Consider the following 25,526-nt stretch of genomic DNA (forward strand, 5'->3'; position numbering starts at 1 on the left):
GAAGGCTTCAGTGAGCAGCACAGGAGCAGCAGGAGGTTGCACAGCAAACCTCTCCAGCAGCTTCTGACTGCCTTGCTCACCTCTCATCTCTGCCAGCACTGTGCAGGTGGCTCAGGCCAGGTTAGTTTGCACTTCAGCAAGGCTGCAAGAGAGAAAAACAGAAAGTAACCTGGCCAGGTTAAAGTCACAAGAAATCTGAGCCTGTCATCATTACTCAAAACGTACCAAATATCACACTTCCTTCCCCTGCTCTTCCCAAACATCTTCCAAAGCTTTGAAACTTGATGACATGCTCCTGTTTGCCTTCTGGGCGCAATCAGAGCACTTTAAAGATCCATCTGAAATGCATCAGCTTCTTCCCAAATAAAAGGTCCCAGTAAATTTCAGTCATCTGTGCCCTTTTTGGGTTATTTTGCACAGTTTTCCACTGAGAACAAGCTGGGCACAATCCAAAGCTGCTAACACTGCCAGGAACTCTTAGCCAGCAACCCAGAAACTGTAGTGCTTTACAGGCAGCATGAGAGCAGAGTGATGTCCTGCCCTTAGATAAACAAGCTCCAAATCTTTGATTCCTGAGCAATCAATAGAGATCAACACTTCAATTGTGGCACATCTACCAAGCACTGAAGCACCGAGCACTGAGCTTCGGTGTCCCACACCATGCTAGGAAGGCTGTGTTTAAATTACCCCAGCAGACAGTCAGCAGCTGCACTGCAGTCACAATGGTTTGGGACACAAGGGAGAGGCAGTGAGACGTTGCCTCGCCTCACCAGCACCCCTGCTTTAAACAACAGAGGGTTTCACACTTCTGAAACCACCTGGAACAACCCCAGAAAACACTTGCTGCATTGCTGCACACGTATTACATGTCCTTGCAAAGGAGGATCACAAAACTAGCTCAACACTGCTCCAACTAGCTGCAGGCAACAGGCACCTGCTTATGAGCTTCAATTGAGCTTCTGAGCTGGATTTCAGACACCTCTTGCACCTTGTTATGGCACAGGCTGGAGAACAGTTCCTCCGCTCTGCTGCCAGTGAGCACCATGCCTGATCCGTGGGATCCAGACGACACACACGTTGTGCTGCCCTGCTGCTCCCATGCTGTGCTGTGCCCACGCCACCCCGCAGGACTCACCCCTGGCAGCCCCAGCACAGCGGGGCCTGGTGACACACCACCATGATCCAGTTCCTGAGCTGCAGACAGGCTTCCCTCAGTCAGAATGCCTCTTCCGCTATCTGGTGCTGTGTATGTGTGTATAGCTCCCCAGTGATGTAAACAGAAAGGCATGCAGAGCAGTGGGCGACATGTAAATTTGGCTGGAAAATCCCACAGCTCAGCCAATCCTCGTGCTGCCCTGCGCTGCTCACAGATCAGAGGGGTTAAGCAAAAACAACCTGAGCACGCACTGCTTTATGCCTCCAACCTGAGAAATCCGCAGGAACAGGATCATCCACCATTCACACTGAAGGGAGTTTGAGTGTCTCGACCTCTTGAGGTAGTTCTCAAACTTCATAATACTGAATATTGAGCAGCCCGACAAAGAGTGACACACTCTGTGCTTGCAGAGATGCTCCAGGGAAAACCAGATAACTAAGTTAACTCATTAGCACAGAAAGGAAGAGCCCTAAGGATGGGGGTCCATGGCACAACAGCTTCCTCCAGGCAGCTGCTATGTCCCCAGCCAGCCCCAGGGCAGGGGAACACGGCCAGCATGGACCTCACTGCCCATGGTGAGGGAGTGTACAGGAGGGATGATAACAGGAATAAAATGGATGGAAAAGATCTGACAGCCTGAGCGTGTTCACATTACGTAAGTGTTTAGTTAGTGAAACCAGGATTTGCTCTCAAGTGCCTTCCTCCTGGCACAGCTGGACTTGGCTTCAGAAAGTGCCAATCTGGGCTACAAGGTGCCTCAGGCTCAGCCAACGCTCAGCCCACGATGTGACTGCTGAACACCACCCAACTTCAGCCACAACTGCAAAATGTCCAGCACTCAGGACCAGCCCACCCAGAGCTTTCTGTGAGCCAGATTTACCCTGCATTTTCAACCCCACCTGGGACAGAAGCACTCAGGGACACCCCAGGACTCATGGGCACTAAGCTGAGCCCAGATTCCACATGTTCCTGCCTGACTCTTGGGAAACCTCCAAACTCTTTGATTTCCTCTTGCCAGACGTGCAATGAGGACAGCACTTTCTGTTCTTTTTGAACTCATGGTCAGTACCCCCACACAATACACATTTCCCGATCTGCTCCTCTCCTCACACAGCTCCTGCAGCCACCGTGCAAGCAGCCAACCCCGACATTGCCTTCCTCCCTCTGTCAGGGCTTTCACGGCCATCTCTCACACACTGCGACCGAACTGATCACTGCGGCTGTCCGCAGGAACCAGCGGGAGAAACACGGCCAACACGCAACAGCTGTTTCACAGGAGCTCGCTGCTTAGGGCATGCTGCAATACCTCGCTGCGGGGAAACGAAGAGGCACAATCAGCCTGCCGGGGCTGGAGCAAAGAATTGCCTCCCATTGCCAGGCGCGAGGCAGAGGTGCCCAGAACCTCCTCCGAGGGCAGCACAGCGCTCAGCCCGGCCTGCTGCCCCCAGCCCACACCCCGCTCTTGTACCATGCTTCTCCTCGGCTCCAGCAGAGCCTGAGCCGCCGTCTCTGACGTTACGGGACAGCCACGGGTCTGGAAGGCGTCCACGCTTCCGTACAATGTCAGGAACGGCTCGGGAGCGGTGACAGAAATCCACCCCACCGTCTCCCACACTGCGTGAGGCCCCGCAATCCCCGGCCCGGCTTTACCCAGCGCTCCCGCAGCTCCGCGCCGGCCCCGCTCGGCTGTGGGCTCCCCCAGCGGTACCTGGCAGCGGCGGCGGCCGAAGCGCCGGTCCCCGATCCCGGCACATCGCGGCCCCAGGCCTCCCTCTCGCTCGTCTAGCGGCTCAGCTGCCGCCCGGGCCAGAAGAGCGGCGCTCTGCGCTCCTCGGGACTTGTAGTCCTGTCCGTGCGCTTCTCGCCGCGCCTCTGCGACGCTGGGACTACAATTCCCAGCAGCCCTTTCGGCAGAGCGGTGATTGGCGCTCCCGCAGTCACTCCTCACTACAATCACTGTTACTACTGGCTTCTCCTGACGCCCCGCGGGAGCCAATCGGGAGAGAGCAGACCACGCCTCGGGCCACGCTGCGCCGCGCGGCGCCATTGGAGAGAGGAAAACCGTCGACCAATAAGCGTTGGGAGAGGCGGGCCGGCGATCACCTCAGCTGCTCGGGATTGGTTGGGTCCACAGGCATCCTGACCAATAGCGGCGGCGGGGTATGTATAAATTCTACAGCGAGCGCGTGTTTCGGCCTTTCCAGGCTGGAGGTGAGTGTGGTGCGGTGAGCTGCGAGTGGGCGCTGCGAGGCGGGGCGAGCCGGGGATGATTTCTGCTTTTCTGACACCTCGTCTGAGGGCGGCGGGCGGCCGCGGCCACTGCTGACGCTTTGCGGCTGAGGCTCGCGGCCCCGCGGTGGGGCTGGGCCGGGCAGTGCGGCTCGCTCTCACCGCGCTGCTTTTTCTCTTTCAGGACCTGCCGGGAATCGGATCGCAGAGGCGTGAGGGGCAGCGAGAGCCTGGGCTGCTTCCCTTAGCGCCCGGCACGCTTCTCGCGGTGGACACGTGCGGGGAAGCGAGGGCAGAGCGCCGGGGGGCCGCGCCGCTCGGCTGCCTCCGTGTTTCCACCGGAGCTCCTGTACCGGGCTGACTATAGCTTACAGATTCAATAAAGCTTTCAGAAGACTTGAAGTTTTGCTTCTGTTCCTTTTATGCGTCACAAGGGAAACTACAGACCGATCGTACCTCTGGCTCTGGGCACACGGTGAACTTTGCTACTTAAATGATTAACCAAGTGGGGTATGTGCCACAATAGCCAAAGCACCACCGTAGCCACGGAGATTATTAAAAAAAATTTATTAACAGGAATGAAATAAAAGCTATAAACGAGCCAGCGCGAATGAGAAGTGCAAGTAATGCCGCGTTGTCTGGCCTGCGTGGTGCACTGAGCACTGCTCCATCGCTGGGCGGCAGTCGAGGCCCGTGTATAAAATGGCCGAATCTGAGCAAGGGCTTCAGCAGCGGCGCTGCGTGCAGGCACTGGGGGCGAGTAGAGCGTGGGCAGTCTGTGGTGGGATAGACGGGGAGTTGCGCCTCGTCGAAGCCTAGGTGTGTTAGGAAAGGCCACAAATACAGTTGTGATGTTTATGCTGGTTGCTTAGGTGCCAAAAGGTACCTTCAAGGAGTAGCATTTGCATCTCCTTTACTTAATTTTTTTTATTTTTTATTTTTTAGCTTGCTTTTGGTCTCCCAATAAAGAACCAAGCTAGTAACTGCCAGCTTTTTCATCAAGATACAAGGCGTTCCTGCCCAGAGAAGGGGGGAGTGTCTGCAGGGATTAGCAGCATGGGGCAGGGGCTGCTGTTACTGCTAAGATTATTCTGAGAAAATACAATCCGAAGGCAGGCTTGGGAACGGATCTGGGTGTTGGAGCTGCCTGTCTCCTGTGCCTCTGTGGAAATTCCCAGGAGCTGTACAGCTGTACAGTACCGAAATGCTGCTCCTTCAGGCTGAGGGCTGTAGAAAATTCCACTCTTTTTTTTTTTTTAACCTCAGCTAGCAAGCATGTGCTACAGCCTAGAATGAGAATGAAGGTAGCTGTTAAGCAGCATCATGAGAGGTACTGATCAGGTAGCAGCTGCAGGAGCACAACAAAGCTCGACAAAGCAGCACAAAGCAGTTCAGTAGGTTTCCACTCCTTCATAAAGTCTGATCAGAGTGCAGGGCAGCTGCAGTGATGCTCGGAGGCTGCCTCTGCTGAGGCTAGACAGGACAGGGCGATTGCTAGGGAAGGAGTGACTGACAGGGCTGATGAGAAAAAAGAGGCCCTGGCTCTGTTCCCCAGGTCCTGTGTGCTGGCTGCCAGCAGGGAGCAGGCACTGCCTGGGGATGCATGGTGGCAGGAGGCTGCGAGCTGCAAACATCCCCCAGGAACAGGTTTTTAACAAAAATAAGAGAACTGAAAGACATTTCTCCCTAAAAAGCTATTTATGAAAAGGTTTATTTTAGGCTCTGTTATTACTGTGCTGGACCCGTTTCAGCAGTTGCTCTGCACGTTGCTTATTTTACTGCAGCTCACTGAGAAGTGCAGCTCCGAGGGGTCTCCTCTGTCACTGCCCCTGGCTCCTGTGCTGAGTGCCCTTTGGAAATGCTGCTGCAGCCCAAGCTGGCACAATGAGGGGCAGCTGCACCCCGACTCACTGCTGAGAAAGCTGGTGTTTGGGAAGTGAAGGGTGGGTTGACTTCAGTGGTCCATTTAGAGCAGTGCAGGGAGGTTCAATGCAGTGGGCACCTGGTGTTAGTGCATGTGGAATTGCTGAATAAGAAAATTGCCAAAGGCCAAACACATCATCCAGATCTGTACTTTGAAGTGCAACTTGGAAAAAAGCAAAAGCCAAACGCTTGGCACCAGACAAAAGGGGTGAGGAGTCCATTGAAGAGAGCTGGCAGAAGAGTCTTAGACCTGTACAATCAATGCCTACAGCACTCTCATCTTTCTTCTGTTAGAAGAAAGAGCTGTCCCAAGAGAACTTCAGAGATAGCAAAGCATTGTTGTGGTCTAAAAATGCTATCACACTTACATAAAGGTATTTAGAATAAGCTGCAGAACATTAGCTTTCTTCTCATTAAAGTACTAGAAATGGCTGTAGTAAGAGAACCAAAGCCTTTACCAAACAGATAAACAGTCAGGAGATCTCTGTACAACAGATGTGTTTGCAGGAGCTCACTCAAACAGACATCTAAGCTCTGCCTTCTGCGGGGAAGAGGAGAAATCTTCATCGAGGAGGTATGTTACAACACGGGAACAACGGACAGGCAGAAGTAAGCAGCTACAAAAACGGTTGCCTTGAAAACAAAGCCTTCCTGCGTGCCCCAGAATCTGAACAGCTGAATTCCAAAGGTGTGGGAAAAGGGAATTCAGGATTTTTTCTGCCCAGATGTTTGGTGGGGAGCAGGCACTCCCCGACATCATCACTCCTAACACTAACGCACCCGAAGACGCTCTGGGCTAAGGACTGTCACTGCCGAACAGATGCAGGAACCCATCGTTCCAGGAGCCACAGCTGCACCGGGAAGTGGCTCTGGGCAAGGCAGGAGTGGAGCAGCTGCGAGAGGTGCTGCTTCTCTGCAGGAGTGGAGCACTGCGGGGCTGTGGGTGCTGCGGGGCTCGGAGCAGCTGTGGTGCAGCACTGCCAGCCTGTTGCCAGCCTGAGGAGCTTCTGCTGCTTTCACCCCCACGTCTCAGCTCACCTTTTACGCAGATACAGACACAAGACAGACATGCACACACTGTCCACGAGGAGAGAGCGCACAAAAACACGTGGCATGAGTCTCTGTACAAATGCACCGAGCATATCAGAACCTGCAGCAGCCTGAGCCTCTCACTTCCTTCTTCACGTAATCATGGAGCTTGAATTTGGGTTCGTTGGGCAGCTTCATGGACCTGTGTTTCAGTTCTCTGCAGGAAGGAGAAAGCACTTTACTTCTCTGCCCACACAGCCTGCTACCAAGCTGTGTGGCACCAGCCCCTTCACAGTGACTGGTGCTGCATGCCGTCCTCCCCACAGCCAGAACCCCCCCCTTACTTTGCGATAGCTGTGAATGCTAATTCCACATTGAGGCCGCTTTTGGCACTGGTCTCCATGAAGGGCACCCCGTACTCCTGCAGGACAAGACAGCATTTGTACAGAGCTTCAGAAGAAATGTGAAGACATCGAACCAAGGAGGGCAGTGGAGGGTTAAGGGATGAGCAGATGAGGGAGAAGAGAGGGAGACAAAGGATGAATCCCACTCCGCAGTTATCCCCATGGCTGCTGTGCTGCCTGCCCAATCTGAGCATAACAAATACCCCCATGCAGCAAAGAGTACCTCCCATACCTTAGCCAATTTTTCTCCATCTTCCCTTTTCACCACTCTGTCCTGGGCTGAATCCACCTGCCAACAGCAAAAGAACAAAGGGAGATTATTTGGAAGCTCAGCATTAGATAAGCCCCATGCCCCACGAATTCCATCCCATCAGCATAAGCAGCAATGCCCTGGCAGCAAGAGGGATCTGGGACTCAGATCCACAGAGTGAGCACAAGACACTGCTTCCATCTCCAGCACCTCAATTCAATGCAGCATCCCTGGGAGAGACTCTGCAGATCATCAGCACGCAGAGCAGGAGTCAGCTTTGTGCACCAGGAGGGAGATGGGCAGGACCATGGCTTTGGTGATGACTGCATCCCTCCCTGGGACATGTGGTCACTTTCTGTGCCTCTGCTGCCCCAAAACCTGCAGCTGCATGGCTGCACTGCACCCATCCCTGCCCACATCCCTAGCATCCTGGCAGGACTAGCTCCATGGGTCCAACTCACCTTGTTTCCCAGTAACATGAGGACCACATCCTGCTGTGCATATTCGTGGATCTCTGTCAGCCATGCCTGGAGAGACACAAGCAGAGATGGGCTGCAGTGAGATGGGCTTCAGGAATAGGAAGAGTCAGCTGGGGCTGCCCAGCCCTGGGCACCAGGTGCCATGTGTGAGGAACCTGTGGGTCTGCAGGGAATGAGGGACAGTAGGATTTGGTCCTCTCCTCTGCCCGGGTCTGCTGCTAAGGCAATGGGGCAACATGGAGACGCATCGCAGCAGAGTGGGGACAAGGGAGCACCTCGCTGCTGGCATTTGCTGCCCCTGATCACCAGGAGCAAGCTATCCAGCTGGTGCTGTAATTACACGTGGCATAAATCTGTCACTGAACCCAGTCCATCGACCTTTCTGATTGCCAGGAAAGTGAAAATGTTCTCTGCGTGTCCTCCGGCATCTTCATCAGCAGCCCTCAGCAGCTGCCAGCTGGGCACACAGCACTGACTGCAGCCCTTTGGGAATGCCCACAGCTCGCACAGCTGGCATGCACCTCCCACAGTGCCACCTCCCACAGTACCACCTCTGCTGTGGGGCAGCACCAGCCACAGCTCCTTCCAGCTTTCTTTTTCCCCAGGCTCCCTGAACCCCATTCATCTCCAGCACAGGGTATCATGAAGGCTGCCAAACCTCCATGCCACCTGCAGCCAATGACCCACGGGTTTGCTCTGAGCACCAGCTGGAGATTCAGGGCTTAGGGAGCAACAATAGCACCCCAGAAACACGCAGATTTGCCCGAAGCCATCAGGAGCAGTCTGGGAGGTGCGACACATACCTGGATGTTGTCAAAGGATGCCTTGTTGGTGACATCATACAGCAGGAGCAGGGCTGTGGAGAGAGTGGTAGGTGTTAGTGTTGGCACCATGCTGTGCTCCCCAAGCCCCCCAGCCCTGCTGGGGATGTGCTCACCATGGGCATCCCGATAATACGCGTGTGTGACACTGCGGAAGCGCTCCTGGCCAGCCGTGTCCCAGATCTGCAAGGCAGAGGAGAGAGGTGAAAGCATCATGCCGCCACTCACAGGATGGAAACAGCACATGACCATAGCACACTGCAACCCCACAAAGTTTTTTCAGCATTTTGCTTCTAACAGCAACCCAGGGGCTGATCTATTTGCACGTGAGCAGTTTGCAGCTGTAGAGGAGCTCGCTGAGGATGGTGAGAAGTGACAAGTGCAATAAATATGTAAGCAGCACCTCCCTGTTCCTCAGCACATCCGACCGCAGGGACATGGGTGTGTGACAAAGGGCTCGTGAGCTCCATTGGAAATCGACCAGCAGAAGGATGCACAGGGACCGTGCACTGAATTGATCCAGTTTTAGCACAGCGATGTTTCCAGAGCACTGAGCTGCTATCAGGGGAAGGAGGGCACTATTGGCATGGCTGGGCTGCACATGTACACATGTGCACATCCACATGCCAACACAGCTGGCGAAGTGGGGACACACACGATGGCAGCTTCCAAACATGGGACAGAGATTGGACTCTTGGGGCTGTCCCCAGCCCTGGAGCTCTGAGGGGTTTTACCACACCTGAACACTGTAAGCACAGCTCCAGGGACTCACCTGCAGCTTCACCTTCACCCCATCCACTGTCAGCACCTTGTTCTGCAAGACAAGACAAAAGAGAAGCAGCGCTGAGGCTGGGAGCTGCTGCCCCACACCAACTCTGCCAGTGCATTGCTGATATTCTCTCCCCATTTTTTAAACTTGCACATCGCAGCCCGTTTTGTTGGAGCAATTTGTATTTGCACAGCGAGAAGATCATTTCCTGTGTTTGCTGCAAGTTACATCTATTTGGATATTTAAATCTTCGTGTCTGCAATGCTGATTTAATGTGGTGTGTGGCTCGGGCTGGATCACCTCTGGCAATAAATTAACGAGTGCCAGCATCCCATCTTAGCAGCCTTCAAAAGGCACAGCAAGCGACTCCATATTCAGTTAGCAACTTACACAGATCTCCTTTTCCTGCTGCTTTTACTTGTTGTTCTCCCAGCAAGCACTGGGCTTGGTCCCCACAGCCATCTGTGGTGAGGTGATGCCCGCTGTGCCCCAGCTGGGGTCTGGCATGGTGCTGGGTGCCCTCTTCCTGCATAAACCACTGCAAATAATGATCCAGCAGCTCCCACAACACCACCAGGATGCTCAGCAAATTAATTGGCCCCTACAGCGATTGCTTTGTGGACCGGCTCCAAGGTGAGCCACGAGTTGTCACCATGTGATGTGCAGCAGCAGCGCCTGACCAGGCAGGCACAGGACACACAGATATCCCTGGCACCACCAACCACAGTTTTCCTATTTGATGCCATGAACTCCCAGACAGATCCAGGACTGCAGCAGCAAAGCATCACCAGCACCCTGGATGCTGATTTTCAGAGCCCCACTGAAGCCAGCAGCGTTGTAGGATGGGCACTGTGAGGCACTCAGCATCCCCAGTGTGTTAACCAAACCCAGTCCTAAACATAAAGCAGTCCCACAGCTAGGAGCAGAATTCCACAGAAATTAGCACAGTAATCACCGGGGCATGATTAAAAAAGCCCCAAGCAATGACGGGGCCAAGTGGGATGCTGGTTGCACCTGCTGTGATGCCAATCCCATTGCTTTCCATTAGAGCATGGCCATGAGGATGCGGATGAGGAGGATGGCGTGGAGCGAAAAAGCACGCTAAATTTACACTGTCTGCTGAAGCCAGCGCAGGGAGATGAACATGGTTTATAAATACCTTCAAAAGCAGTGATGAGATGAGGGAGAGGAGTGACTCACAGCCCAGGAGTGGAAGAAGTGGGCAGCCTGGCTGCGGCTGCAGAGGGGAAAGCGAAAGGGAAAGGGAAAGGCAAAGGGAAAGGGAAAGGTGCACAGCTGGAGCTGCTGATGGATCTGCTGCATCACAGCTTCAAGCAGTAGCAGTGTGAACACCTAGCCCAGCCTGGAGCTGCTGCCTTCCTAATAAAGCATCAGCACATTTTCAGTTTGCCTTGGTAGGATGTAGAATACCTTGCAATAATTGCACATCATTTTTCCAAGATATCTGTTCATTTCTTCGTTGTAATCAGCCAGCTCTCACTAAATATTTCATAGATTTATGCTCATTGCTCGACAAAAGGAAAACATTTGCCAGCAGCTACAGGTGATTTCCTGCAGGCGACAGCTTGCAGCTGCCCACAGCAGGACAGCTTGGGGACCTGCAGAGCACTCTGCCCTGTAGCACAGCTCAGCCTGATACCCATATCCCAGCCATGCTGCAAACAGCTGTGCCTGGCACCGAGCAGTGGGGGGCAGCAGCCCAGGGTGCATGTGGCAGCTCCTCGACCCTCTGCTCGGTAAGCGATGCCCAGAGCACAGCTGTGGGTTTGGAGCACAACAGGCAGTGGCTGTACTGCAAACCTCACCCCACAAACCTCACTCCGCAAACCACCTTCTGAGTGCTGACACTTCGTTTAGTACCTGTTCTCTGGAAGAGCTTAATTAAAAGCAAGAGAGCAGCAGCAGGATTCACACTAATTACAACTGCCCTACATTTTGGGTTAGGGGAGGATTCTTAAGCTTAATTACCATCTGGAAGAGCAGCAGGGAGCTGTGCATTGAGGTGCTGCTGGGGCAGGCTGGGGAAAATGGATGAATCTGCGAGGCTGCAGTATGAAGCTGATACTTTTGGTCACCCACTGCAGGACATACTCAGGACAAGTGAGGGAGCACTGCGCTCGAGCACAGGCTCACACAGAGCACTATAGCAGACGTAATGCTTGCAGCAAAGCTGTCCGTGCAACTGATCTCTGCTGTCGCTCTCTGTATGTTCAGGAAAGCAGTTCTTGCACAGCTTTTCACACGGGCTTTGACAGTGCTGTCAAAGCATTTTCTAGCAGAGCTTACAGTGTGGAACACTCTGAGAGTTGCTGCTGCAGGAACAAGATGTTTGTAAGTGAAATTGTCCTCAAGACATCAGATAAATAAAGCTGGAGCCTCACAGATGCAGGGGCAATGCTATTATCGTGCAGACAGACCTCAGTGATGGGCAGCATCACCCACCCAGCACTGCCATCGGGAAGCAGAGGAAGGGAAGACTCACAGGCTGCTCCCCACAGCCTACTGCTTTCCAACATTGTGCTTGCAGCTGCTGCTGGGGCACTGTCCGTGGAAGGACGTCCCACTGGGAGCCACGTGCATTGCCCACCAAGGCCGGAGCACCAACTTGTGGTCAGTTATCGCATGGACAACCCGACCCAGTGTTCTCTGCCTCCCTGCAGCTTTTCTGCACGTTTGCTCATTAATTAATTAAAGCCTTAAGCGTTCAGTTGTATACATGGATTAACTCGCTTCACAGTTAAACTTGACAAATCAAAAGCTGCTCAGTGCAGCTCTCCAGCATGGGGAGGGGGAGAACCCCCTCTGGTTCCCCCAGCACACCTGAGGGCTCAGGGTAACCCAGCCACAGCATCGCCTCCATGCACAGCGATGGTACGGGGACACCAATGGCACAGGGAGACTCAGGGATGAGGACGTGGTCACTCTGCAGGGCAGAACCCCAGAACCCCACTGCAGGGGCAGGCACTGAGCCCAGCCCGCAGCTGGGACTTTAGCCACAGGGTGGACACTACAGCCACCCTTGCGTCGAGGCTGGAACAGAATGGCACCAAATGCCATCGGTGCGCAGACCCCAAATTCCTGCCCCAGCAGAGACACCCCACAGTCGAGCAGGATTGCACCTACAGACAGACACACACACATTGTCTGTGAGAGCAGCGATGGAAATGGATGAAGGATCAATATGGAAAGCTGCCCAGAGCAGCAGGACACCACAATTTGCTCATTAAAACCCTGGAGTTTCCCCAGGGAATACACACTTGCTGCCAGCGAGCTCAGCAACTCCAGCCACAGCAGCCCGGCCTGGGGCAGCACAGATGCTCTAAGAACAGCCCCCCAGAATTCAAGAAGCCTCAGTGGGTGGATAGGGAAAAGGAAAAAATCCAATCCCTGCTCACTTGCAGCCCAGGACGGCAGTTTTGCCACATTCTGGCATGCAGCTCACACTGATAACACAGCACTGAGCTAGGGCTGAGCACAGGATGCTTTAAGGGAGGAAAGGTCCCAGGTGAGAATGCATCCCATACCAGAACTGCTGTCACCACGGCCCTGAGCATCCCTCAACCCCAAAGCATCCCTCGGCCCCGCTCAGGGCCAGCCCTGCAAGTCAGCTAACTGTAAACCTCCTGTGGTGTCTGATGGGGGAAACACAGCAAGAGTGCAGCAGGCAAACACTGCTCATGGATCTGAAATCAACATCTAAACAAATACTGAAGTTCCAACACCTGCAAACAGACGCTGGAGTAGCACAAGCACTGCTGAACCCTTACTACAGCTTCACATGAGCCCTCAGAATGATGCCAAGTTGGTGTCTCCACCTTGCGGAGCAGCAGACAGGCATAGAACCAGGCAGTACCCAACACCCAGCACGGCACAGGGAAGGAGCCCACCTGCCCCTCTCCTCCAGGGCCATGCACACTGCATTAAAGTGCAATTAGCATCTCCCTGGCTGCCAGCCCCACAGCAGATAAGAGTCAATCCTCTTTTTAGAGCAGATATACCAAAGAATTAGGGGCTTATCAGCTTTTATTCACATCAGTCTGCACATAAAAGGTTTTTCTGGCAAGAAGCAGAGAGACACGTCTCAGGGGCAGATTAGGGGTAAGAGGATCTGTTGAGGATCATAGGTTTTACAGTAAGGCCCTGCTCTGCTCCTCAGCATCCTCCCCCAGAGCCTCCCCCATCCCAGCCCAGCAGTGCCCATGGAATGAGAACACTGGGATCTGGGATGCCCTGCGGAATGGCCCCAAGGAGATGTGGGTGGAAGGGGCTCACCCCTGCATCTCTTCTGCTTTATCACAGAAGACAGATTTTAAAGACAGCCATGCTGACTTCCCAACCAGGAGCCTTGGAAACAAAAGGGCAGAGATGGCTCACGCCAATCTGTGCCAACACTGGGGATAAGTAACATGGTGCTCAGCGTTTTTATCTTCATTTTCCTCACCAACAACACAGCATGCTGCAAAGCAGAACAGGAATCTCCACAGCACATTTATTGTGGCATCTATTCTCACGTACAACATACACAGCACCTGTCAGTGGTACGAGGATGAAAAATGGGTCATCAATTATTGCTGTACAGGGAATTGTTTGCTCTGCTCCTGAGGGAAAACAAAACCTTGCATCAGTTTTTGTGCTACAGAAGCATCAGAAATGAAACAATCTGCTTTGTTCAGCTTGCTCTACAACAGCCACAGGGTGGGGAGCAGCCCTGATTATAGTCTCAATCCTTGGATCAGGGTCCTGGGAATCCCACCTGAGCCCTGCAGCCTTGGGGCTGCACTGACCTTGCGTGGTCGCTGCTGCAGGACTGTGCCTTGCTCAATGGAGATGTGCCCAAAGAAGGCCCTCTGGCTCCATCCACCATGGCATGCAATTAGCAGGGTCTGTAATTACAGCTGGAGGTGCAGCCAGGCTTCTTTCTATCTGGCACCCAAAAGGATGGAAACCTGCCTGAAGTTTCAGAGATGACTTTGCAATCCAATTAAAGGAAATAAGGAAAGAATCCTGGCAGCATCTGGCAGTAACGGAGCATCTTCTGCAGACAACACTGCAAACAGCATCATTAAATAGCACTTCTCATCCCTAAAAAAAAAAGATAATAATAATTCCACAGATCTGACAAATGGATCTGGAGCTTTTTATCACATCCCAGCACAAACACACTCATCCTTCACCCACGGCTGCACCGCCAGGCAGCTCTGGGAAGCCAAGCTCCATCTAAGCAGGAAACCTGGGTCCAGCTGAGTCTTTCAAAGGAAGAATTTAGGGAAAAGAGAGCAACTAAATGACTGCAATCTATCTTCCATGATTCCACTGGCAATGGCCCATACATACAAGGTCTTGGTGCTTGGATCCCATGCCTGCTGCAAGCCAGCACTGAGCGCACGATCGACTTTTCTGCTTTACAGCAATATCCCCAACTCTTGCATTCCTGTTGCTATCAAAGCAGGATCTCTGCAAGGTTTCTACATCAGTTTGGAGCTGCCAGCTGTGATCCCAGAGAGACTGCAAGGAAGCAGCTGGGGAGCACTGGGGGCAGAACCCGTGGCCCAGCCCTACATGTCGCACAGCCATGCGGGACCCACGGCATGCCGGAGGTGTTGGGCAGCACTGCTGAGCACTGGCACATTTCAGATGGGGAAGAAAGAAACAACACAGCTGTGCTACAGCGCTGTGATGGAAAGCAGGCTGCTCCAGTCTGGGTGCGAGGCTCAGAGCAGGCACCCCGCAGCCCCTCCCAGACCTATCTTTGGCATCTCGCAGCACCTCGGCAGCAATTATAGCAATGATGCCGTCTGCCAGGCACAGGCCGTGCTGCAGCGTCTGCACTGGGAATGGAGCTGATGGGCACCTCCTGGCATCCACAGCTTTGGTCTCCTCTTTCTGCCAGCTCCTGCTTCCCCTTTGCCAGATTCGCCTCCGGTGCCAACACCCTGCAAGCAAAGGAGACTAGCGGCTGCCACTGGGAAAATGTTCTATCTGCAGGCAGTGGAACCCCAACCAACCTTCAACTGCTGGCACAGCACAGAAGCTACCCAGCAAAAGTCAAATGAAAATGTCCAGTAAGAAGCCACGAGTCACTGCAAACACAGCCCTGCTGCAGGCTCGGTGCACGCATGCAACCGCACTGCAGTTCCCAGGGGACTGCAAGGTACTGGGCACACTGCTGCATTGCACTGCCACAATAATCTCCATCCACAAATCTTTTTGTCTCCAATAGCAGCATCTGCCCAAATCATGTACTGCTGTCCCAGAACCAGGACAGTGCTCCACTGGGCTCTGCTCCACAGAGAGGGTAGAAACCCTCCTGCAAATAAAACTGAACCCAAAGCCGCCTGCAGTCACCTTGGTGGGTTTTGCTTGGGTCTCTTGAGCGAGCTGTGCTTTTAGCACAAATGTGACCTCCTGTGTGTCAGTATTCAGTGGGTAAAAACACATATGCCATGCAGTAACACTTGCTCAGGAGCAAAGTTATTTTGGGCGCTGTCAAGCACCTCTCACATTAATTCATGCACATTAATACATGCGGCATGTTAATGGGTTCAAGAAAGTCCTGCACGGCACAGCACCCATGTTCCTGCCAGCCCTTCCCAAGGCTGGCACTGCTTGAGGCCGCGTGGGCTGCCCAGCACTGCTGCCAAAAACCCACGCTCAGCTCTAAAAAGAGGCGCTGTGAGTAGCAGTGAGCCCTCAGCATTTCCGCTACAACGGCAAGCGTGCAGCGAGAGGGGCTGTGTGCACCAAGGAGCCCACATGAGTTGCTCCAACACCACACAGAGCACTGCAGGGAAAATGCAAAGTGAGCCAAAGGTATGGGGCAGACACAACCTGGGTGAACCCAGAACAGGGATGGGGCTGACTGCATGTGCAGGACTTCACGGGTGACACCGACCCCTGCAGACAGACTGGTGCTCCAAGTCCCATCACCTTGGCTTGGCTGCATTAATGGATGCTGCACCTTTCCACCACTGTGCCACGTCTGCAGCCATCAGCATAACACCAGGAAGCAAAACACAGCAATTCCAATCCAATGCTCAGCGTCACCAAGCAAGCAGCCAAGCAAGGTCCTTGCAGCAGGGTCAATGCACCCCAAAGAGGGGCTGGTTCTGCCTGGCAGCCCCTTCAACCTGGATTTGAGGGAAGCATTCATGAATGGGCATTTTTTTAAGGTTCAGAGCAAAGGACATGGTGCTGATGCCAACAGCTCTCCATGGCAGGATGGGAACAGGGAATTATAGATTCACTGAATCAATGAATCACTCATAGAATCATTGAACCAGTGAATCAATTGTAGAATCATAGAACAAATCACAAAATCATCAAACGCCCAGGGTTGGAGGGGACTTTGAGGACCACCGTCGGGATAGCAGCGCAGGGCTGGGCTGGGTGCAGGGGGCAGAGCTGCACCATTCCTATGGGGTGACAAATCCTAGCACCAAAAGCCATGGCAGCACAGAGGGGCTTCACTGATCACAGGGCCAGAGCCCAAACGGTGCACGTTCCACAAGCCCTTCCCTTCCCTCAGCCATCGGAGCCCGCTGGTGAGGGGAGGATGGCAGAGTGGTTTCCATAGAGACACCCGCGTAAGCAAAGCTGGAAAAGCAAAAGCCTCCATTTCCCAAATGTGTCACTTGGGCATAAGAACAGCATGGCCTGAGAGCCAGCAGGAAAGCATCCGGAGCTGCACTCAGGATTCAACCAAGGCCCACAAGGTCCCGGCTCGCTGCAGGTCCATGGCTTCGCTGCAGGGCATGGAACCAGTGTGGGATTGTTTGCACAAATGCATCTGAGCACAGATACCCTCCATTAAACAGCTTTGAGAGAATTTAAAACAAAATGAAACAAAACCTCACCGGATGTTCACAACGGGGCCGGCTGCATCCCCACAGTGGTGCTGTGCTGGTGCTGACACTGTGGGTCTGCTCTGTGCCCTGGGATGTTCACCAACCTCCAGAGCTGCACGAGCTCTTGACAGATATTACTTGCAATCAGGGAGAAATATTTTCTCCCACGCAGGCATAAATATGAAATATTTGCTGTTGTTTCAGAGAGGTTTCTGAAGTCCTTCGAGGTAATGATTTGGTGCTTAGCCAGGGTTAAAAATATACTGCATGCCCTCGTTGGATGAACAGAGCCATGGAGTGCTCTGCATGGTGACCACTGGGATAGAGCCGACAGGTAGGGACGGTACAGCTCTCCTCCAGCTCTGACCAAAGGCAAAACCCCATGGAGAGGGCAGGGATGTTCCCATGGGGTGGGCAGAGATGTCCTGCACAGAAAACCCACCAGCTCCCACTGCCCATCCTCATCCTCCTCCATCCTCCTTGTCCCCAGCAGCCACCAGCACCATGCTCAATGTTTGGTTTCCTTGTGGCAGAGCTCTGCAGGTAAACAAGATCTCGATCTGCCCATTTCCCATTTCCATAGTAACCAGTACCCCCCCCCACTGCCAGCCAAGGACGAATGGACAATGGCTCAGGCACAGCTCCTTCCCTCCACAAACACAGCTCCCATGCACTCAGATGGGGTGTGATCCTTTATTAAAAATATTTCCATTATCCAAAGGGGTTGGGGGGGGGGGGGGGGAGGTTTTTTGTTTTCTATTTTCATCTGAAGGGAGATGACCATTGGTGGGCACTGCCTGTTCCCAGTGCTGGAGCACAATGAGTGCCAGGACACGATGCTCTGCCAGTGCCATACATTGCCAAAACCCATTCCCTGCCCAGACACGGGGATGACTGCTGGAGCCCGACTGCTGGAGCCCAACTGCTGCAGCACCCACTGCACTCCCCCAAGTGTTGGGCTGCTGACTGCATGGCCAACATCACCAGCACCCGCCGAGCTCCGCTGCGCCGCGCTGCCCCAAAGGCTCGTTTACTCCAAAACGTGCCGCAGCCTGCTGGGGGCAGATAATTAATCGGCGGTAACGAATGAGTCAGCAACAGCTCAAGGAGAGGCAGCCCACGCTGTCTCCGTGCTGGGTGCACGTGGACCCGCAGCACCGCACCCAGGACCCCACTGCTGTCAGCGCCCACCGTTCCCAGGGGAGCTCTGAGGGACGTCCCCCAGCAGCCAGCACTCAGACAGACTACAAGGCCCCATTTCCCTCTGCTTTCAAAGAAAATCCCAGTTCTGCACCTTTGAATTCAATATTTTATCACAAATGAAAGATGAAAGTGAAATTAAGCCAAATTTATTCCATTAAATATTCAGACCGTTTAGACTCGCTCTGGCCCTATTTCAATGTTTTATAGGCTGTGAGCCACTTCCTTGCAGGACACAGCAATGAGCCGGGAGCAGCGATGCCTGCAAAATCCACCCCCTGCCCCAGCACTCTCACTGTTGGCTGGGATGGATGCAAGTCTTCACAGCTGGGTTAGGTACCAAATCCATTATGGATCATAAGAGAGCCCTTTGTGAACTGAGATCACCTTCACATCACCATGCAAACTGCATGAGAGTTTTCTTGCCTGAGCTCTGGGGCTCACGTAAAGAGCAACTCGAGCACTTTTCTGCTTTGAATGCAATCGTTTCATTTCTTTCTGCCTTCCCCAGGGCAAGAATTTAGGCTGTTGCCCACTGGGATTACCGGCAGCATGCGGGCGTTCACAACTCATCGACGTGCTGCAGAACCAGAGCACACTGAGGTTTATTATTTTCCAAATGCGAGAGCCAAAGGGACATGAATAAAACACCGGCAGCTGGGAGGGAGAGGGTGCAGCCCGACGGGCTCTGCTCTCAGCATCTCTTGGCAACTGAGCCCTGCATGCAAATGACAGCTTTGCCTTCGTGTGATCGGGAGTAGACTGCAAAGCTGCATCTCTCTGCAAGGGAAAGGAGCACTAGCTGAAAGCAAAGCAGGGCTCGGCTGTTTGGGAATAACAACTATTGGAGAGGCTGTCCTGGGAGCAGGGAGCAGCTGCACAATGGCTGCTATCCAAAGAATCGGACATGAAATAAATCAATAAAATAAATGTGGGGTCCCTGAACAGCACCACAAGAACCCTCTGAAAGCTGGCAGCAGGGTGGGAAGCTCCTCTGGGCAAATGGATCCCAGCTCTCCTTACAGCGACAAAAGCAAAAGTATCAAATCAGCAACTGGCTTCTATTAACATCCATACAGCAGCGAGAAATGCAGCAGAGGAAGAGCCACCGGAGGGGCGCACCCAGTGTAAGGCTCCCTCCGAGCCCTAGCAGGGCACCGAGCACCAGATGATATGGGCAGTGCCCTTTGGGGATGTGAGCTGAGGACATCTCCCTGTCCCCACGCTGCTGCTCACAGCACTGCCAGGCAGAACACAGCCCTCAGCCCCTTCATGGGAACACTGCCTGGCACAGCACACAAACAGAGCCGCAAACAGAGATGCAACTCACACCTCATGCAAAAAAAAACCCTATCACACATCACTGATCGCAGCTCCGGAGCAGCACAGGATGTAACCACAGCCCCTCACTGCTCAGGGCCACCAGTGACAGCTTTTATTTACCGAGCGTGGGAGCTGTTCCTGGGGGCAGATTAACAGCAGTGCGACCAAGGCTGAGCAGAGCGGTCCCTGCGAGCAGGGCTGGGTCGGGGCTTCGGGAAACCTGGGCAGCCCACGCAGTGGCGGAGCGGGGCCGCAGCACGAGATCTGCACGCCCGCAGGGATCGCGCTGCACGAGTCGGGAGAAGGAGCGGCAGAGCTGCTCCCTGCAGACCTGTCTGTAAGGCTGACTGACACAAAAAGCATCTCCCCGGCTCAGCGCAAAGAACCTCATTAGAGCCTCTTCCCAGGGAGAAAAGGCTCATCTTGAATTTTCTCTTTTATGTTCTCTCCTTTCAGGTCCAATTAGCACAGACCCCTGAATTCAGCTGTGCTCCACGGGCAGCCCCATTTGAACCGCTCCAGGTCAGCTGCCACCCATTCCTGCGCACACTTCTGCCACCTTCCCAAAGTGCAGATGTTACAGCCCAACCAGGAAAGGTGGGATTCACTCCTCTGATTCCTAACATGGTTCTGTTCCGGGGCACCTTTCTGCCTGAAACTCCTAAAGCACAAAGTTTTGGGGAGCTCCAGGTGAGGCGAGCTGCACAGATGCTGGATGGGAGCTTTGGGGACCCAGATGTCCCACAGGACCTCAGTGCCCAGGGGGAAGAAGTAGACCAGTGCTCAGCACGGCCCTGGCAGCCATAGCTTGTGGGAGGCAATAACTGGGTACCTATTGTCCAGCAAGGGCAGGGAGCCCAAAGCTGACACTGTCAGAAGTGTTTGTTTAACATGGGTGTGCTCCCTGGGATGGGGAGAATGGCAATGACAGGCAGAGGTGTGGATGTACGGAGGTGTCTGGAGCCTGGCTCTGACTCCCAAATGCTCCCATCACTGGATCCCATCAATGGATCACTACAGGATAGGAAGCTGAAGGGCATCTCTGAACTGTGAAGGTTCCACTCTGATGCGTTTTTTCCTAATGCTAACATTGCAATTTCCCCAGTCTGTTTGGAAAAGGAAACACTGGTATTTATATCAACATCCTTGTGTTTGTTTAGGAGACAATTACAAACAACAAAACATGAGAGACTCTCCGTAACTTAAACCAGTAGGAGGGAAAAACCTAGGGGGTCATTAAGAATTGTAATGCCTGATTAATTTTATATGGATTTCTATTCATTTACATTTGCTCAGGCAGTACCATCTTTCAGCCATTCGCCCAGGCAGTCCCAAAGGATGCAAGTGAGGGCTCTGGGTGCCCCATAGGGACTGGATGAGGTCAGAGCAGAGCAGAGCCCATCCCAAATCCAGAGCCACCGTTGGCACATATGGGCTTGGGGGCTTCAGCCAGAAACCTGGCTTTGAATTCAGGGATGGCAAAGGAAGGGCAGTGTGACAGCTCCGTTATTAGCTGGATGCTAATTAAACACCAAACCTGCTTGTGCAGCAGAAGCCTCTGGTGCTCTCAGCCTGGAGTTCTGTAATTGTGCATTGTAATGCAAACAGCAGAGGGGCACAATTACTCGGCGCCTGCAAACAGGATTATCGTAATGGCAGAGGAGATGTACAATCACAGAACTATTTCCATGTCCCTGAAAAATGATGAGCGTCTTACTGAGATGGTAATAATGAGGTTTAGGACACACTCCTGATGTCTCCCGCTGCATAATCTGCCCATTTCAGACCCATGCACCTCCAGCAGTTCTATTACAGGAGTAAATTAACCCTAATTTGATTGCTGCTCAGTGGCACTTGTTTCAGCACTCTGATCAATAAGTGACAGGTTGTAAGATTGCCCTTGGTATCAATCACTGTGATCAGTAATACAGTGCTTTCCTTTTAAGAACACTCAAAATATGGTGTGATTATGTTGGAATACGACTATGGGCTTCAATCCACCAACATTTGTGGCCCCTGTGGCCTCACTCTGCATCAAGAGCTGCAGTGCAGGACACGCTCACATGCAAGGGGTAGAACTGCAGGAACAGTGGCACCAGAGCTTCTGTCTGTGCCCAGGACAGCATCTGTGCAGCTTCTGAATGAACAAAGGCAGCTGGGAGGGCACAGCACAGCCAAGGGCACCGCTCTGCATCATCAACCCACGGAACGAGCAGCACAGGGGCATCCACAGTGCTGACAGAGGAACCTACAGCACCACTGTCCCACACTGTGCCACATGTCCCAAGCTGCTGCAGGGAGCAGGAAGGGGCTGGGATCCATCCTGAAACCTCAGTCTTCTTCCAACTGCTGCTTCCAGATTGACATGGCCCACCACCACCCTTTGGGGATGCTAGTTTTGCTTGCCTGTTTCCAGGTCCCCCGTTCAATCCAACACCCCCACCAAACAACAGCTGGGAGAGCCAGTCACCAGCTCCCAACAGAGTACCCGAAGGCAAAAGCATTAGAAAATGCTGCCTGGGCAATGGCCACCTCAGTCCGGGTAGGATGGGGCTAAGGATGTGCAGCCCAATCAGTGACACAGAGCTCCTGCACAGTGCCCCTAAGGTTTGCTTTGGAGATGCCTCGAGGAGATGTTGGGTTGCGTCACTTTGTTATTGTTTTCTATCACAGTTTTTAAAACAACGACATTGGCTTAGGGAAATATTTTCACGGGGCAGATGGTCAGAGCCAAACAGTTGTGCTTACACAAACCCTCTCCAGGGCACACAGAGGGAGGACTCACTCCCCTTTGTTATGCAGAGCCATAATTAGACGCTGCTGCAGCCATCAGCTGCCTCCTCCACCCGCAGCCCCAGGGGTATGCACGGGTGCAGGATGCCGAGCTCCACATGGCTGGAGCAGCATCTTGGTGTTCTGAAGACAGTCACCAACCTGGCACATCCCAACTTACCCTGAAGTCAATCCCCACGGTGGAAATGAAGCTGCCCGCCAGGAAGGCGCCATCCTTGAAGCGCACCAGCAGGCAGGTCTTGCCAACCCCCGAGTCGCCCACCAGCATCACCTGCAGGAGGGAGGCAGCAGGGTTAGGAAACATTCTCCTGAAGCAGCCTCACCGCAGCCATTACCCCTCTGCAACCCAAAAGCCCCATCCTGGATACGAGCAGCTGCTCAGCCTGGCTGCACTAGGGCTGCTGCACCACTCCATTGCACTGCTCCACACACCCAGGGCACGGTGCTGCCTCCATGAGCCTGACTGCCATTGTCCCTGCAGAAATTGTCAGCCTGTGACCAAATATCAACGATTCCAACACAGGCACTGCCCTGGGTCAAAGCAAACCCACGCAGGAGCCAGCAGCACCAACCAGTGCCATGGGCTCTGCCACTCCACCTGGACGGAGACAGCCCTAGACACGGATGCCTCTCTTCTGGGGCTCATTCCGGCTCTTTTCCTGGGGTGCCCCACAGCAGCTGCTTGCTGCAACCGCCCCATGCAGCCCTACTGAGAGCCATGACACAGTGAGCTCAGATAAACCTATATGTACGTGTGTGGATCCAGGGGATGGGGAGAAAAAAGTCTTTTGTGTGTGTGTGTGTGTGTGTGTGTGCGCAAAATTTTAGTACAAAACAGCAGAGCTGATTTTTTTTTTAAACTTTCCGACACCAGTGTGCCCACCCCTGAGCCCACCACTCCCAGCAGCACTGAGGCTGGGCTCCCCCCAGCAGCTCTGCCAGCAGGAACTAGACCCGTGCCTGCCCCAGGGGGCTACTGCTGTCTGTGGGGCAGCTCAGCAGAGGGAGCAGGGGAAGTCCATTAGGTTAGGCTGGCACCAAACACAGCATAGCATCCATCAGTGAGGAACACCCGGACACAGAGCACAGCCCTTTGCTACCCGGCATGGTTGGGTTTATTTGAGCTCAGGGCAGCATCCATACGAGGTCAGCTCCATATCAGCACAGCTGTTGCACTGCTGCTGCAGCTGTACCAGCAACCACTGCCTCCCAAAGAATTGAACCTACATCTCAAATCCTTACAATGCCATGGCTGCACCGCAGGTGCTGCGCTCCTGGCACCGCGCACCAACACTCGGACCTCGCCAGAGCAAACACCACCTTCCCTGTAGCTTAGAGCTCCATGCTGGGTTACAGAGAGCTGTGTTGGAAATGAGACTGGCTCACAAGCCAGAACCCAGAGCAGCGAGACAGAGCCAGCTGAGCCCTTACAGGAAAGCACAAGCTGGAGATAGTTCAACAGCAGGCAGAGCAGATCCAATGCGACGCAAAGAAACTGTCATCCTGGTTTATAACCCAATTCTTTATCTTGGTAAAGAGGGAGCAGAAGGTTATGGTAACCAGTCTGAGCAGAAAGCCATCTGTCACCACTTGCAAAAGTTGAGCAGGAGCCCTTTGGTGGAGGGCTTTCCACGGAGCCTCCTTCAGAGCCACCGGACACACAGTCTTGGGTCGGGTGGCGGGGCTGAGCCCTGCAGATGTGGAGTAGGGGATGGCGGCGGTTAGCGGGCGGCCAAAGCACGGAGTGTGGGGGGGTGAGGGCACGACGGTAGGTGCCCTACGGCCACCCCATCTCCGAGGAACTTTGCCGGTGGCCGCGGGGAGGGCTGCTGCACTCAGCACGGCGTGGAATGGAACGGCTCGGCTCCGAACTGCACGGCACGGCACGGTTCGGTTCGTAATGGCACGGCACGGCACGGCACGGCCCCGCGGATCCCCCCACGCCCCTAGGCACCCCACGCTTTGCTCCGGCCCGGCCTGCCCCTCCCCGGGCAGTCCCTTTCCCACAGCCCCTCGCACCTTGAAGGTGAGGTCGTAGAACTCTCCACTGCTGCTCAGCGAGGGCCGCCCGGGCGCAGCGCCGCCGTTGCGGGGCAGCTCCGGAGCGGGCGCGGGGCTCCGCGGGGCGGTGGCGGCGGGGGGAGGCAGCGCGGCGGAGGGCGCGGAGCCGCCGCCTTTGCTCCGTGCCGCTTTCTTCCGCGACATGCCGGGGCAGCGCGGCCGCGCTCAGGGCGCGGGGCCGTACCGCCGCCGCCGCCGCCTCCCCGGGCCCGGCCCCGCTTCCAATGGCAGCGCCGCGGAGGCGGCGGCGAGGGCCAGGCACGCTCCGCTCCGCGCCCGTTCGCTCCTCCCCGGCCGCGCTCCGCCGCGCGCTGTGCTCCGAGCGGTGTTCGTGCGGGAGGGGAGCGGAGCTGCGGGCTCTCACAAGTGCGGGAAGGGGCGGCCCGAGGGCACCCACTAAAGGAGCAGCGCACCGTGAGTCTGCACCTACGAAGAGAGCAGCGGCCTTCGTTTGCCCCCAGGGAGGGAGCAGCACCGTGCGTTTGCAGGCACGAAGAGAGCAATGCACCGTGCGTTTGCACCCACGAAGGATGCTTGCGCACCGTGCATCCGCACCCACAAAAGGAGCAGCACACTGCGCACTCACATGTGCTCTAGGGGTGCAGCACGGGCGCGTTCACTCATGTGGGTGCAGTGCTGTGTTCCACGCTCTGCCTGCTGCCCCTGATCTGCTGCATACCCCAGTCTCACAGCAGTGCATGGGGGCGGCTGCTCTCTGGGTCTGGGTCCATATTCCAGCAGCTGGAGCTCCTGCACTGCTCCACAGCTGGCAGAGCCATGGGCAAGAGAGAAGCACAGGGAAGAGAAGAGCAGGCATAGAAATGGGGGTGGCAGAGCATACTCTGGGGGGCAGCGGGTGCTGTCTGCTCTACTGGCAACTTGTGCTATCCTCAGTGTCTCAGCAACTGGTTTCAGTGAGGAACACTTTGCATCTTTCTGGCTGCAAATGAAGTGTCACCAGAGGCACTTGCGACTCCCTCAACTGAAATAAATGTCTTTAGCTGTGTGACAGAGTTCCAGCGGCACAGCCTTATCCTTCCTGCAGAAGGAGGCTCGAGCAGTCCTGTCGGAGCAGGAGAGGAAAATAAATCTCCCTGGTGAGAAGCCAAGCAAGCACACAATGAAGGCATAAATAAGTAACAGGGCTTGCACAAGCCCAGGAGGAGCTGATGGCCAATACAAAGGAGCTCACACCAACCTGAGCCACGGGCAGAGCCCAGAGCG

The 25,526-nt window shown here is 54.3% G+C and overlaps 1 protein-coding gene across 1 annotated transcript; it reads right to left on the reverse strand.

Moving 5' to 3' along the window:
- Window positions 1–6,451: 6,451 nt before the first annotated feature.
- RAB26 (RAB26, member RAS oncogene family) lies at window positions 6,452–24,446 on the reverse strand (the record flags this gene model as incomplete). Its single annotated transcript, XM_079542724.1, has 9 exons — window positions 6,452–6,554; window positions 6,682–6,758; window positions 6,974–7,030; window positions 7,453–7,518; window positions 8,274–8,326; window positions 8,408–8,474; window positions 9,064–9,105; window positions 22,402–22,512; window positions 24,261–24,446. The coding sequence occupies 9 exons, from the start codon at window positions 24,444–24,446 to the stop codon at window positions 6,452–6,454; spliced, it is 762 nt and encodes a 253-aa protein (XP_079398850.1).
- Between the last annotated feature and the right edge of the window lie 1,080 nt (window positions 24,447–25,526).

Source organism: Tetrao urogallus, assembly GCF_951394365.1.
Source record: "Tetrao urogallus genome assembly, chromosome: 15".
NCBI lineage: Eukaryota > Metazoa > Chordata > Aves > Galliformes > Phasianidae > Tetrao > Tetrao urogallus.